This window comes from Caretta caretta, chromosome 1 (genome assembly GCF_965140235.1).
Source record: "Caretta caretta isolate rCarCar2 chromosome 1, rCarCar1.hap1, whole genome shotgun sequence".
Classification (NCBI taxonomy): Eukaryota; Metazoa; Chordata; order Testudines; family Cheloniidae; genus Caretta; species Caretta caretta.
Genome location: NC_134206.1, coordinates 258,786,291 through 258,802,604, shown reverse-complemented (window position 1 = coordinate 258,802,604; position 16,314 = coordinate 258,786,291). Strand labels below are relative to the sequence as shown.

The following is a 16,314-nucleotide window of genomic DNA, read 5'->3' as shown; positions in this document are numbered from 1 at the left end:
TTTTTCAGTTCCAAATGTGCTGCATTTCAGTTTCATTCAATGTCTCTGTGTCGTTGTATTATTAAAATGGATAAAAAGAAGCAGCCCGATTTACCTTCTCTACCACGTTCATTGTCCTGTGTGCTTGTCAAGCCCCCTCCTTTTCATCTCATCTCTAAAGTAAACAGCCCTAGTCTTTTAAATCTCTGTTTTTATTATTCCAGATTTTTCCAGGCCTCTAATCATCTGAACTCCTTGTGTTAATTATTACATAAATAATAAATATATTGAGGCAGTGCCTGGAGGCCCCAGCCCCATTGAGTTTGGGCCTGTTCACACAAGCATAGCAAGCAGATAGTCCCTGCCCCCAAAGGACTTATAATCTAATGATAAGACAAAAGACAACAAGTAGATGCAACAAACAGCAAGGGGAGCACGAGGTAACAGTGAGCCGACCGTAATACATGTCATGTGCTGTGGCCAGTGCTTACCAGTGCCTGAGCCACTGTTGAGTGTTTTGCAGACAGTGTGACAAAGGTGGGCTTAAGGAAGGATTTGAAGATGTGTAATGTAGTGGCTTTGTAGTCTTCTAGTTTTGTTGTAGACGGGCTAACCAGGACTGGGTACAGTATTCCAAGTGAAGACGCACCTTTGATTTATAGAACAACATTAGAATATTTTCAGTATTACTCTCATTCCTATTCCTGATAGATCCGGACTCTTTGCTTGTCTTTTTAGGGTATGTCCACACTGCATGCTAAGCCCAGGCTATACCTCAGGTTTGAGCCAACTCCCCCTTCCATCCACACACAAATCAGTCTGACTTGGGTCAGCAAACACTCAGGACCTGAGTCTTAAGACCATGCTGGGGGGTGGTTCAGTGTCCGAGTCCTGCTGTGACTCAGATCCAGGCCCTGTCATTTTGATGTGTAGATGCAGCTGAAGCCACAGACCCCATTCAGAATGTCTGCGTAGTGCAGTGTGGACACATTAGCACAGCTCAGACACCTGCGTCCAGCAATTGTAAGCCCAGGTTTACAATGCAGCGTGGACACTCAAGCGCAGGCTTGGTAACACCAAGTCCACAAACCCAGGTCCCACCGACCTGGGATTACAATGCAGTGTAGACATACCCTTTGAGCCTGGCTGTACATGGAATGGAAGCTTTCAATAAGCTAGTTAGGTGACATCCAAGACTTTTTCTTGCATGGTTAGTGAATTTAAAACAGATCAAGTTTCTTCTTCCTAGATGCATTACTGAGCATTTGTTAACAATTTCTTTAATCTGTTAATGAGCTGCCCTCTGAAATTTGCTGCAGTCTTCTCTAGTCTTGACTAACCAAAATAATTTTGCAGCAGCTGCGAATGTTGCCACCTCACTGCGCTCTTTTCCCTCAATTATTAATGAATATATTAAACACCAGTCCTAGCATGGAACCTTGGGCATGCCATTCTCTTCTGCAGGGCCTGATGAAATTCATTCTAAAGTGATTGCTTCAGCTAGTTCTGTAATCTCAGAACTGTTAGTAATTATCTTTGAGAATGTATGGAGGACAGGTGAGGTCCCAGAGGGCTGGAGAAGGGCAAACGGTACTTATCTTTAAAAGGGGGAACAAGACTAAAAGAGGATCCCAGGAATTATAGACTAGTCAGCCTAACTTTAATACCTGGAAAGATACTGGAACACATTATTAAAAAAATCAATTTGTAAGCACCTAGAGGATAATAGGATTATGAGGAATAGCCAGCATAGATTTGTCAAGAACAAATCATGCCAAACCAAATTAATTTATTTCTTGACAAGGTTACTGGCCTAGTGGATAAGCTGTGGACATGGTATATCTTGATTTTAGTAAGGCTTTTGACACAGTCCCACATGACAGTCTCATCTAGGGAAATATGAATTTACTATAAGACGGGTGCACAACGGATTGAACGGCTGTACTCAAGGAGTAGTTATTAGTGGTCTGCAGTCAAACTGGGGGTATGTCTCTAGTGGGGTCCCACAGGGGTCAGTCTTGTATCTGGTATTATTCAATATTTTCATTAATGGCTTGGATAATGGAGTGGGAAGTTTGCAGATGACACCAAGCTGGGAGGGGTTGCAAGCACTTTGGAGGACAGGATTAGAATTCAGAAGGACCTTGCCAAATTGGAGGATTGGTCCAATTTCAACAAAATAAAAGTCAATAAAGATAAGTGCAAAGTATCAGAGGGGTAACTGTGTTAGTCTGTATCCACAAAATCAATGAGGAGTCCGGTAGCACCTTAAAGACTAACCAATTTATTTGGGCATAAGCTTTCGTGGTAAAAAACCCACTTCGTCAGATGCATGGAGTGAAAATTATAGATGCACGCATAAATATACTGACACATGAAGAAAAAGGAGTTATCTTACAAGTGGAGAACCAGTGTTGACAAGACCAATTCAATCAGGGTGGATGTGGTTCACTTCCAATACCTGATGAGGTGTCAATACCAAGAGGGAAAATTGCTTTTGTAGTGAGCCAGCTGCTCCCAGTCCCTATTCAAGCCCAAATTAATGGTGTTAAATTTGCACTAGCTACCCAAGATCCATGGCACATTTGGTGGCTGAGCTTTGTGACTTTGTCCTCACCCACAACCATTTCAGATTTGGGGACAAATTATACCTTCAAGTCAGTGGCACTGGTGTGGGTACCCGCGTGGCCCCACAGTATGCCAACATTTTTATGGTTGACTTAGAACACTGCCTCAGCTCTCGTCCCCTAGCGCCCCTCCTCTACTTGCGCTACATTGATGATATCTTCATCATATGGACCCACGGGAAGGAGGCCCTTGAAGAATTCCACCTGGATTTCAACAATTTCCACCCCACCATCAACCTCAGCCTGGACCAGTCCACACAAGAGATCCACTTCCTGGACACTACAGTGCAAATAAGTGACAGTCACATAACCACCACCCTATACCGGAAACCTACTGAACGCTATACTTACCTACATGCCTCCAGCTTCCATACAGGACACATCACATGATCCATTGTCTACAGTCAAGCCCTAAGATACAACCAAATTTGCTCCAATCCCTCAGACAGAGACAAACACCTACAAGAGCTTTATCAAGCATTCTTAAAGCTACAATACCCACCTGAGGAACTGAGGAAACAGATTGACAGAGTGAGATGGGTACCCAGAAATCACCTAGTACAGGACAGGCCCAACAAGGAAAAACAGCAGAACACCACTGGCCATCACAAACAGCCCCCAGCTAAAACCTCTCCAGCACATTATCAATGATCTACAACCTATCCTGGAAAATGATCCCTCACTCTCACAGACCTTGGGAGGCAGGCCAGTCCTCACCTACAGACAGCCCCCCCAACCTGGGGCAAATACTCACCAGTAACTACACACCCCACCACAGAAACACTAACCCAGGAACCAATCCCTGTAACAAACCCCATTGCCTACTCTGTCTCCATATCTACTCTAACGACACCATCATAGGACCCGACCACATCAGCCACACCATCAGGGGCTCATTCACCTGCAAGTCTACTAATGTGATATATGCCATCATGTGCCAGCAATGCCCCTCTGCCATGTACATTGGCCAAACCGGACAGTCTTTATGCAAAAGAATAAATGGACACAAATCAGACATCAGGAATGGTAACATACGAAAGCCAGTAGGAGAAGACTTCCATCTCCCTGGACATTCTATAACAGATTTAAAAGTAGTCATTCCTCAGGAAAAAAAACTTCTAAAAACAGACTTCAAAGAGAAGCCACAGAACTACATTTGTTGGTATGTGCAAAGGACTTCACGTAGGAAGGGAAAAATCAAATGCACAACTACAAAATGACAGGTTTCAGAGGAACAGCCATGTTAGTCTGTATTCGCAAAAAGAAAAGGAGTACTTGTGGCACCTTAGAGACTAACCAATTTATTTGAGCATAGCTGTAGCTCACGAAAGCTCATGCTCAAATAAATTGGTTAGTCTCTAAGGTGCCACAAGTACTCCTTGTCTTCTAACTACAAAATGGGGACTAGCTGCCTAGGTGGTAGCACTAGGCCAGGTTTTGCTCTTGCTGAGCTAGTTCACTCCCCAGTGTAATTCAGTCTGAGCTCTCTCAAAGAATCCAGGGAAGCAGATTCCAGCAGGTTTAGTTGTTTTTTATTTCAAGCCACCTTAACAAATCAAAAACCCCTTCAAAGGCTAAGCAGTCCCTTCCCCAAATCCATCCCTCACACCGGGAAGTGCCACAACCCATTCTCCTGGCTCTTACCTCAGAGCCTCAGGAATAGGAGGACTTCACACAGTCTCCCTTCTGTCCATTTGGTTTTTGGAGCAACCCCTCTGTACAGTTGCTCCAGCAGAAAGTATTAAGCACACAGCCCCCTCAGCTTTCAGGAGGGTCTGGCCATCTCACCCCTCCATTTCCTGCTGCCCTCTTTTCTGAGGCTCAGCCAGTTACGGTCCAGCTCTTTTCCCAGGTGCAGCAGGTGAGGCTAATCCACCAGTCAGCTAGCGACAGGCCTCTGACCCCAAAGGAATGGTATCCCTTATACTGTCATAGGGTTATGGTGGATCACAAATTGAATATCAATCAACAATGTGATGCAGCTGAAAAAAAGGCTGATATCATTCTGGGGTCTATTAATGGGAGTGTTATAGGTAAGACATGGGAGATAATTGTCCCATTCTACTTGGCACTGGTGAGGCCTCAGCAGGAGTGCCGGGTCAAATTCTGGGCGCCACATTTTAGGGAAGATGTGGACAAACTGGAGAGAATCCAGAGGAGAGCAACAAAAATTAGAAAAAGTTTAGAAAACCTGACCTGTGAAAGAAGGTTAAAAAAACTGGAGGGAAAAGAAAACTGAGTGGGAACCTAAAAAGAGTTTTCAGATGTGTTAAGGGCTGTTATACAGAGGACGGGGATCAATTGTTTTCCATGTTCACTCAAGGCAGGACAAGAATAAATGGGCTTAATCTGCAGCAAGGGAGATTTAGGTTAGATATTAGGAAAAACTTTCTATCTATAAGGGTAGTTAAGCTCTGGAACAGGCTTCCAAAGGAGGTTGTGGAGGTTTTTAAGAACAGGCTGGACAAACACCTGTCAGGGGGCTGGACTTGGTGACCTCTCGAGGTCCCTTCCAGCCCTACTCTTCTATGATTCTGTGATTAACCTGCTTTAAATCAAGATGGGGCGTCTTTCTAAAATATAGGTTCGAGCTCAGCCATAAGTTATTGAGCCTGAAGCAGGAGCCCCTGGGTGAAAATCCGTAGCCTGTCTTATGCAGGAAGCCACACTAGACGATCAGAACGGTCTCTTCTGACCTTGTAATCGCTGACTATGTGGAACCTTTGCCATGATGAAAAGCTACCCATGTATTTCTACTCTTTGTTTTCTTTTAGAGTAACAGCTGTGTTAGTCTGTATTCGCAAAAAGAACAGGAGTACTTGTGGCACCTTAGAGACTAACCAATTTATTTGAGCATAAGCTTTCGTGAGCTACAGCTCACTTCATCAGATGCATACTTTGTTTTTTGTTGCTTTCCTCTGCTCAGTGCATAAGTCCATGTTGCCTCTCCTAGAGCTCTGTCCACGCACTACAGTCCTGACCCACAGCACCTTTCTGGTGTGCTCTGTTCGCTATACCACATTGGTGCTCTGCTGATACACCTAAATTCTCATGTACTCCCTTAGTCTCTCTTAAACAAAGCTGGCCAGTCTTGCCAAAAACGGGGCTGTGTGATGGGCACAATATGTGACAAGGCTGAGTGTCCCCCCCCACACCCGCCCAATTCATTTCACACATGACTTGTCCTATATTTGATGCCAGGACTCCAGAGGCAAAATGGGCTGGTCTCTTAACCCTCACACCACGTGGGCCTCCCAGCCTGGGTAGACAGACTCGCGCTCGCGGGGCCGAGCTCGGGCGCTAACAGTAGCGGTGTGGATGTTGCCGATCAGGCTCTCACGCCCACGTGACCCCTGGGTCTGAGCTCGGGGCGCCAGCCTGAGTCTCTGCTGGAGCCACAACGTCCCCACTGCTATTTGCAGTTAGCTCGAGCCCCGCTAGCGCGAGTCTGACTGCCCCGCCCAGGTGGGGCGGCTCGCTGCCAGCTGCAGTGCAGACATACCCAAAGTCCCTTTCTCCTCTACCACATGGTGTTTCCAGTTGAAGCCCCCTTGTGACTAGTGGTGGGTATTGCTGAGGGATAAGAGACCCGCTCTTTCCCTTTGCCTTGCTTTTCTGAATCCCACCCGTTTCTTCCGGGTGCTTTGGTCTTAGTGTGCTCGGCGAAATTCCAGTGTCAGGAGGACAGCACTTGCATAGAGTTCACCAAGGTCTGCGACCAACACCTGGACTGTGTCAACGGGAGTGATGAGGAGCAGTGCAATGAAGGTAGGGAGGGGAGACTGCTGGGTAGCCATAAATTTCCCCCTATCAGCTAACAATGCAGGCAGTGTTGTTGTAGCCGTGTCAGTCCCCGGATTTTAGAGGGACAAGGGAGGTGAGGTAATAGCTTTTATTGGACCAGCTTTTGTTGGTGAGAAGTTGGTCCAATCAAAGATGTTACCTCACCCACCTTGTCTCTCTAATAAGCTACTGATAAAATTCCTGTGCTGAGTCCCAGATCAGGACCCTGCTACCAGCTAACACCAAAGTACAGCTAGTAACATTCTCTCTCTTAACCTACCAGCTAATACAGGGGTATTACTGAGGGAACTCCCACCCATTAATCTAGGGGTTCACCCAGGCAGAAGGTTGACGTGGAGTTTTTTGGCTGCCCCATGCTCTCCACTGAAATCCCCCAACCCTCATTCAAGTCTCTCCCCTTTACTCCCCCAACCAACTTCATCTTTCCAGGAGTCCCCTGCGGGCCTTTCACTTACCAGTGTGCAGACAGGAGCTGCGTGAAGAAACCCAACCCTCAGTGCGACTCCACCACTGACTGCAAGGACTCGTCTGATGAGAAGCACTGTGGTGAGGAGTGAGAAGGGAGGGCACTCTCCTAGGCATTGCCAGGGGGAAGCTCCCACTCCTGGAGTTAAGAACAGTGCTGGCTGGGCCCTGCTGTGAGGAACCTCGCTCTACCAGAGCCCTGGTTTGCACTGCTGGAGTCCTGGTTGCCAGTAGTGGGACGCTGCTCCGAGGAAGCTCACATTAACAGAACACTGACTGGCACAGACCGGGCACTGCTGAGAGGAGGCTCACAGCACGGGTGTCCCAGCTGCTGCTGACTGAGCTCAAGCGTGTGGGAAAGGTGGTGCAGGGTTCACCTGTGTTAATAATAGGGAAAAACCTCACACTGGAATTTTCAGTCACCTCAGCCCTGACATGCTATAAAATGGCTCCAGCCAGTGCCAGGCAGGGTGTAAATGGCCAAGGGTATAAATGGTGTAAATGGCAGACTGGAAAGTCAGTAAAGCAAAGGGGAAGGGCAGACTTGATGTCTTTGCTCCTTGTCTTCCTATGTCTTCCTCTCCTTAGACTGTGGATGGCAGGCCCCTCTGAACCGGATTGTGGGTGGCGCCAATTCTGTAGAAGGGGAATGGCCATGGCAGGCTAGCCTTCAGGTCCGTGGGAGCCATATTTGTGGTGGAACGCTGATTGCCGATCGGTGGGTGGTCTCGGCTGCTCACTGCTTCCAGGATGACAGGTAAATGGTGAGGGAAGAGCGCTGTGGAGGAGACCGAGTTCAGACTGCTTTCACATCAAAGCCGGTTGGGTCTCAGCCTAAACCAACTTGGAACCACGTCACAGAATGGCCACTCACTTCGGAACCATTGACGGTAGTGGCTCAGAGCTGGAACAAGGAAGTCAGGCCTGGGAAGCCCTGCTGGAGATGTGTGTGTATGAGGGCAAGATTGTGGTAGCAGGGAGGTGCTGAGGTGCTCTGGGAAGGCATAGAGGGGAGGGAAGCTTGCATAGCTCCCATTCGCTCTGTGCTTGGCTCTGGTTCCACAATGGTCATGAACCCTAAAAACATACACAATTGGACTTTTCTCCTTCATGCGAGAAAAGAGTAAATGGGGACTCACAGGGGGAAGCCCAGCCTAGCTTTATGTGGTGAGAGCATTGGTGGAGCTCAAGCTACCAGCACATTGGCCCCTCACCCGATAGGTGTTAGGCCAGTGATGACTTGCAACCCCCTGGGAATCTTCTCATTTAAAGGTTTCAGAGTAGCAGCCGTGTTAGTCTGTATTCGCAAAAAGAAAAGGAGTGCTTGTGGCACCTTAGAGACTAACCAATTTATTTGAGCATAAGCTTTCGTGAGCTACATGCATCCGATGAAGTGAGCCGGAGCTCACGAAAGCTCATGCTCAAATAAATTGGTTAGTCTCTAAGGTGCCACAAGTCCTCCTTTTCTTTTTTCTCATTTAAAGTGGGCCTCAAGCTTTGCTGTCACTCATGTCACAGCCCTCTAGAGGTGACTCATAGTAAATAATTATATATGGTAGTCCGCAAAGGCCTTAATTAGAATCGGAGCCCCATTTTGCTGGGAACTTGGGCAAGCACCGAAGAGAGAAAATCCCTGCCCAGAGGAGCTTACCATCCGGAGACACACACAGACGAAGGGTAGAGGAAATGGCTACAACAGTCCAGCAGATGGATCTGGTGGAACACTAGCACCGCTTTGCTAGTTATGTATTTTGTAGGGTGGGGCTTGTTTTTATTGCTATTATTATTTTGTCCTGGGATTAGAGGTAGGGAGGAAGAAAAGGGGAAGAGGAATAGTCACAGTTGGGCATGCGCCCAGCTAGGACCAGCAGGCTGGGGTTCAGAGGCATCATGGCAGAGATGAACCGTAAGGAGGGATTTGATGGAGGATGAGGTGGCCAGGGCCGGCTCTACAGATTTCACTGCCCCAAGCGGTGAAAAAAACTGCCGCCGCGGATGCCAAAAGGGAGAAGCTGCCGCCGAATTGCTGCCGCGGCCGGCGGGACAGAGGAGCTGCCGCCGAATTGCCGCCGCCGTGGAAACACTGCTGCCCCTTTCTAACTACTGCCCCAAGCACCTGCTTGGAACGCTGGTGCCTTGAGCCGGCCCTGAAGGTGGCAGCTGTTTGGAGAGTTTGTCAGGGAGTATTTCCCATGCATTAGGGGCAGCGTGGGAGAAGGCACAGAGGTGGAAGGGACCGTGTGTCCAAACAATAGGCCTCTTACAGTTATTTTTCCCCAGTCTTCTCCACTGTGTTTTCTTCTCTGCCCTTCACCCTCCCACTTGGAACATGCTCTCCCCTCTCCCATCCCCTTAGGCATGCTAGCTAATCTATCTAAACATCTCCACTGCTCCACCTCCAATCCCCACCTCTCTTGGCTTTTCCCAGTAGGAGGTATGTGCTATTTAATCTATGCTCCCATTTAGGGCTGTTCCTCCTTGTAATGTACCCTTGCTCAACCGAAGGGTATGTCTGCACCACTGGAGTGTAGACACTACAGTGACAGAAGGGGTTCTTCCATCACTGCAGTAAATCCTAGTTAGGTTGACAGAAGAATTCTTCCATTGAGTTAGCGCTGTCTACACTGGGGCTTAGGTTGGCTTACCTACGTCTCTCAGGGGTGTGAATTTTTCACACTGCTGAGCGACGTAGCTAGGTTGACCTACGTTTTCAGTGTAGACCAGCCCTCAGCTATGTCTTTCCCCTCCTTTACATCCCTCCCTCTCTGACCTTTTCACAGAGCTGTCACTTTCCCCATGCTCCCTTCCTTTCCTTTGCCGGTCCGTTGTCTCTCTGATTTTCCAGCCTTCTCCTCACTTCCCTCACTCTTCTTCATTTCCCCCAATTTCTCACTCTCCCTTTTTGTGCTGCACGCCCCACCTGTCTCTCTAACACCGACACACTTTTTCTCCCTTTGCCCCCAGTAGATTGGCTTCCCCATCCATCTGGACTGTCTACCTGGGCAAGTACTTTCAGAATGTCAGCAGCCAGAATGAGGTGTCCTTCAAGGTGAGCCGCCTCCTCCTGCACCCGTATTATGAGGAGGACAGCCACGACTACGACGTGGCCCTGCTCCAGCTTGACCACCCAGTTATCAACTCGTCCTTCATTCAGCCCATCTGCTTGCCCGCCCACTCCCACCTCTTTGAACCTGGCCTCCGTTGCTGGATCACTGGATGGGGGGCTCTCAAGGAAGGAGGTACATGCAGGATGTTTGCTGCTCTTGTTAGGATCCTCCTTTCTTCCAGGATTTACGGGGGGAGGAAGGGGGGATTTTCAAAGGTAGTTAGACACCCAGCTCCCATGAAAAGTTGGGCTAATTACTCTTTCTGCCTTTGAAAATCTCCTCCCAAATAAATAAATTCTGTTGTGACGCTAGGAGGCTCACCTCAGGGCTTGGTTGCTTCAGTGTGGCATAATGTTCTTAGCAAGAATCTGACGCAGGGTCCCTCAAACAAAAGTCAGAGAATGTTGCAGTTCCAAGCTCCTTGAAAGATAATGGAAAGCTTTGATATGCCAGTGCCCTTTCCCCCTTTACCTACTGCAACTGCAATCTACCCTAATAGTGCCTCCAGCTCTCCCTAGTGGATCATCATATTGCATCATGCAGAATTATCACATATGGATGTAACATCACAGCATGAAGACAGACTAGCACAAGTCCCCCAAAAGATGAGAGATTTTAACTGTCTGGGCTTGCAGGACCTAGGACAAACTCATGACAGTATGGGTCATCCTGGGAGGACTGGGATGGGAAGGTGCACTGCTCTGGGACAGCTCTCAGCTGGAGGCGTTGGGTCCAAAGACCTAGAGAAGGGTCTTTGTCAGCAAGCGAAGGGAGCCTGAAGGATTTTTGTAGCTATAATTCTTTACGGGGAGCTATATGTGTGCATGGTGTATTACGCACACAACAACATAGTCTCCCAAGGGAAGCAGTAGAAGCCAAAAGTGGCTGGTGCCCCTGACTGTCAGAAAGAGCTGAGCTCCTGCCCTCTGAAAATCAGGCCCCTTCAAGACGTTGAGCATCCCAAATATGGAGGCACCTAAAATCAGGTGTCACTTTGGAAAATGTAACACCCCTCCTCAACCTAGGTCATTTAAAACTACACTGGACAAAGCACTAGTAAAAGTATAGGAAGGAAGAATCCTACCCTGGCAGGGAACTGGGCTAAATGACCTACAGTGACAGGTTCCGTCCATATAATAGCTATAATTCTCTGACTGATGAGAAGGGTCCAAATTCTAACCTGTTGTAGACTGGTACAACTCCTTTGGGAGTGTTGAACCCAGTTATATCAGGTTTCAGTTGCAGTGCCCTGCCAATGAGCTTAGTGTTTAATTCAGACAGGTAAGTATGAAACATGGGGAAAGAATTCCCAGGGCAATATTGTCATGAAGATCAATGCTGGACAGCTTTGTGAAAGAAGTGGGCAAGGAGGAGCAGGAGCTCTCTTGGCAGACAAAAAGGCTAGAGATGTTCCAGACTTGGAACACAAGGGATGGCATGAGAGAAGGTGTGGAGCTGAGGTCAAGAAAAGGAGCCAAAGCGCAATAACGAGAGAGGCTTGAGAAGATCAGAGCTGGCTGCAGGGACAACATTGGGCCCAGATATAGCCCTGCACTTGTGCAGGGATAAGGCACCATCAGACAGATGGAGGGGCTGCAGCTTGAACTTCCTCCGATCAGCAGCTGCAGGAGCCAGTGCAGCCCCTGAGGGCTGTCCTAACTTGTGCCCCTGGTGAGAGGGTCACTACAGCCTGCTGCACTCATACAGTATTGCCCATGTGCCTCCTGCAGGGCTGGTGCAACCACTAGGCAAACTAGGCAGCTGCCTAAGCCGCCAAGTGGTTGGGGGCGGCCAAAAGTGCGCTCCGAGGAGGCGGTGGAGCGGAGGTGGGCTGGGGTCGGGGGTGGGGGGCCGCCTGCAGCAAGTAACAGGGGAGGGGGATAGCAGGAGCAAGGTGGAAGTTTTGCCTAGGGCGCGAAACATCCTTGCACCGGCCCTGGCCTCCTGTTCCCCTCATAGAGCTGGTTGGGACAGTCATGGAGACTTAGCAGTTTGGATGAAGTTTTCATCAGAAAGATTCTGCCTTATTCAGAGAGATCTGGGATGAAAACCTCTGCTCTGAATCAGACAGGACAGGGACTTGAACCTGAGTCTCCCAGCTCCCTAGCCAGTGCCCTAACCACCAGGCCACATACCCACGCTACTTCCTGAATTGAAAAGTTTTGGTTTGGATCCAAAACCGGACAGTTCAACACAATTCTGTTTTCATGGGGATGTTCAGAAGGCCATGTTTTCAATCCACTGTGGGACAAAAACAAGTTCTGAAAGCGCAACAAGTTGCTGCAAAATGGAATTGTCATCCTCCAGATAGCTCTGTTACACTCATAAAAATGATACCAACAGGATCTTGTAAAAGGGACAAGGCACATTGCCACATTTATTGTAAATACAACAAAATATTCCTATATGCAATTTCTATATAGATCCATTCACACACACAGACATTCACACACAGGTTCTACATAAAGGTTGCTATAGTCACCAGCCTAGATGTTGCTTGTGCCAAGTCACTGGCCAGGTGGCCTGGACACGAGAGTGGAGCCGAGTCATTGTCAGATGCGCATCCGATGCTCCTGGAGGGTGGTCGTAGAACCAGACTCAAAGAACACAGTCCCTGGACCCAATTTTTATAGGTCTCTGGTTCAATACAAGTCTATGGAAGTTGCTTCATCATGCTGAATTTACAATTGAGATGACCATCAATCAGCTCAATCAGCAGGTGGTACATCCATGACGGCTCCATGATGGCTAGGTATTATCTTCTCGTTCTTCCTTGATGCGTTTTGGGTGGATTCCGGTTCGCCCTCTGGGGGGTCATCCGGTTATCTCCACTTTGCATATTCTTCGGCCCATCGATATCAAGGTTGAAATTCTTAGGATTAGGCTGGCACCATTTACTAACCAATTATTTCCCTGCTTCAGGCTCTCAATTCCATGCACTCATCATTCATTCTTTTACTTAACAACACAATCTATGACTCTTGATTCATTTAACAAGTTTTATCCCACTATCTATTTTTCCCTCTTTGGATACCAAGATTTACATAGGCATGACAAGGGGCCCCCGCGGGGGAAGAGCATCAGGGTGTTGTTTTGAAGAACAGCATTATTTCCTCAAAGTTCTTATCACTTTCCAGCACAGACTCTTTGTCCTGTACCAGCCTGAAATAATTAGCACTTTGGCCTTGCATTTGTTACAGAGTGAAATAAGAATAGATTTAATAATTTTATTAAGATAATGTTGAAATAAAAAATGGTATAGAGTTCAAGGCTCCTATTCCATCTCCCTGTTCCAAAAATCCATTTAATATATAGTCCTCAGATAGAGGACGTATCAGATATTAAACTGATAAGAACAGATACTACACTTGATCTTAGCCAAAATTCAACAGCATGGAACTGATGTTCATACCTTTTTACCATACCTATATAGTCTTTTGTCTATCTTTATTTCTACTACTACATAATTATAATTCTATCATACTTATATAACTTTGAGGGCGACCCAACAGCTCTACTCCCCTCCTGCCCTGCTGGTGCAAAGAGCTGCAGGGTAATGCTGAATAGGGATCAGTTGTGTAGAGCCTTGTGGGTGAAGTGAGAAGTAAAAGGTGAGAAGCTAAGGTAAGGATTAGGGGAGGGGGGAAGATATGATCCAAGTGGCAGCTCTTTCCATGAACTGGAGACAGAGAGAGGTGAGATGTGGCTGTGGTCTGGGGATAACAAGGAGAGGCAGGGAGCTCTGCTGTTACTGACCCACTGTTCTTGTTCCATACCTAGGGCAACTGAGTAACATCCTACAGAAGGTGGATGTGCAGCTGATCCAGCAGGACATCTGCAGTGTGGCCTATCACTACCAGATCTCTCCCAGAATGCTTTGTGCCGGCTACCGCAAGGGCAAGAAGGATGCCTGCCAGGTGACAGAGGAGATGTGGGACACTTCCACCTTAAAGGGGGATCATCCAGCAATGGATGAGGGCTGGGGAGGGGTCTTTTTTCCCTGAACATGTGCTATAGCTTTGAATAAGGTGTATATTGATTCCAAGAGGTAGAAGAAAGACCTTCTTGCCCCAACTGCAGGTCACATCCTGCTCATGCTTATCCTCCAGTGCAAACACAGAAACTTTTCAGTTTCTTAGGATTATATCCAGTCTCCCATGAGCTCCACATAGTGCTGGAACCTTGGTGGAGCCACACACAGCTCCATAGGGAAGATTATCCACTTCCTCCTGCTGGTCCTCCCCATAGTCAGGAATGCTGGTGACAATATAGCTTGGATTTTCCCTTTTCAGGCCATTACGTCCTCTTCAGCCACTCCTCTGCTTTCCTACTCCAAGCAACTTCCCCATCATCTACCTGAAGACTGTTCCCATAACTCACCCCACCCCAGCATGTGCTGATTGGTGCTGCTGCTCTCTGCCTGCTCCTACATTACCCTTCATCCCCGGGGAATTCCACTGGCACTCCATTAATTTTAGGATCCAGTTCAAATTTACAATTGGCAAAGCCCTCCCTAGACTTGCTCCAGCCTGTTTCCTCCTGAGGCCCTTCCACTGACTAGAAGAATAAGCAAGAGACTTATTGGGGAAGGGGACACATGGCCGAGGATGTGCTAGTGGCCAATACCTTTTCTTAGAAGTCTTGGGTTTCTGATTCTGTCCTACACTCATCTGCCTGAGATACTTAGCTCCATTGGGGGTGCTGCTGAGGCCTTGGGTAATGGGATGGAGGGGTTGAATTGCAGCCTGAAGATGAGAGGAAGTAGAGGAAATGTATTCTCAAAGTACGTGCTAGTTCTTCATCATGCTCCACCCCCATCACTTTAGTGTTCTGATGGTTCTTTGTTTCCTTCTGCCTCTAGGGTGATTCCGGAGGTCCCCTTGTCTGCAAGGAGCCCAGTGGCAGGTGGTTCCTGGCTGGCCTGGTGAGCTGGGGGCTGGGTTGCGCACGTCCAGATACTTACGGGGTCTACACCAGGATCACCAGGGTGCTAGGCTGGATGAAACAGACAATGAGCTGAGGGATGTCCCCCTGTGCCTTCCCCACTAGGCACAGGCTGCTCTGTTACCTGTTCCTGACATTGATCACTTGTCTCCAGAGTGTTAAGAAAGACAGAGATTATGTTTTGGGATGGGGTGAAAGTAAATCTTCCCCTGGGGGTATGTGAGGACAAGTGGGAAGCCCCTCCACCCTCTCCAAGAAATGCCCCGTCTTGTATTAAGGCCAGGCACACAAAGGTCTCTGGTGCATTGAGGGGAGGGAGGACGGAAAGATGGGGGCCCTGAGCAGATGCTTTCTGGACAGGAGCATGGGGGAGACTAACTTTACATGAACTACATGATTCATCCCCAGTCCCAACACTGGAACATTTGCTGCAAGAAAATCTGATTGATGTAGATAGAAACGAGATTCCAGTAACTGTGATATCAATCCGTCTCTCTCTCCTTCCCTGCCATTCATTCTTCTCCTCCCCCCACGCCTCCTCCTCTCCCATCTCTATAATTGCTTCTTTCTTTAGCTAGAGGGTGTAGTTAGGTTCAACAGGGCAATTATTTGTCTATTACAGCCTCCAAGACATGATCCATCACTTTTCCCCAAGTACATGTCACTGCCTTGGTGCTGTAATTTCACCATCATTTTATGCTGCAATTGGACTCCCTCCAGGCACAATTCTTGGCCACTGAGTACATAACATCTGTGCAACCTCCTACCCGCTCCCTTGAATTCATTTAATACCTTTAACACAAAAGATCTTCCTTCACTTCCATTCTCTGTTGCTAGCAAGTGAGGGGAGAAGGCAGCAAGCAAAGTATTTTAGATGGTGATGGCTATGTATTTATAAAGAAATATTATGGGCCAATGTCTGGAATTGGGAATAAAAATAATTACTTTTTTGCTCTGCAATTTTCTCTCTGTTTAACTCTCTCTGGGTTGAGAATGTGTCTGCCAGCCTAGAATTCCATACGAAGCAACTTGATAAGACCAGATTAGAGAACCTCAAAAAGAGACCAACACCTCCCTCTCAGCTACAGCCTGGGGACAGCATGAACCAGCTGTAATCTGTGTGGGTGCTTATACAGTGCCCATCACTGTGGTGTGAACTGCAACAGAAAGAAGTTCCCCCATCAGCCCTGCTATACACACTTGGGGAACTACAGGCAGAAAAGGGAGGCCCAGCCAGGCTCCCTGGGACTGTGGGAATGTCTCTGTCACTTTAGCCAGGAACCAGGAGAACATCCCCTTCCACCCCTGAGAATGGAAGACAATGCGTATGCAATAAATATCAGTACTTAGGTACATTAGGGTCAGAGTAGGTGACCAGGAGCCCAGGC

General features: G+C 47.9%; 1 protein-coding gene and 1 non-coding gene across 2 annotated transcripts in view; one reads left to right on the top strand and one right to left on the bottom strand.

Moving 5' to 3' along the window:
* Positions 1–15,006, top strand: part of TMPRSS6 (transmembrane serine protease 6) — a 31,907-nt gene extending 16,901 nt beyond the window's left edge. The window contains exons 12-17 of the mRNA XM_048833133.2: positions 6,261–6,374; positions 6,840–6,956; positions 7,464–7,632; positions 9,840–10,114; positions 13,763–13,899; positions 14,844–15,006. Coding sequence (XP_048689090.1) covers positions 6,261–6,374; positions 6,840–6,956; positions 7,464–7,632; positions 9,840–10,114; positions 13,763–13,899; positions 14,844–15,002 — 971 coding nt within the window. The 3' untranslated portion in view covers positions 15,003–15,006. The remainder of the gene's footprint in view (positions 1–6,260; positions 6,375–6,839; positions 6,957–7,463; positions 7,633–9,839; positions 10,115–13,762; positions 13,900–14,843) is intronic.
* LOC125630724 (U2 spliceosomal RNA) lies at positions 13,203–13,386 on the bottom strand. The gene has a single exon (XR_007354773.1). It is a non-coding gene; the product is annotated as a U2 spliceosomal RNA (small nuclear RNA).
* Positions 15,007–16,314: the final 1,308 nt, after the last annotated feature.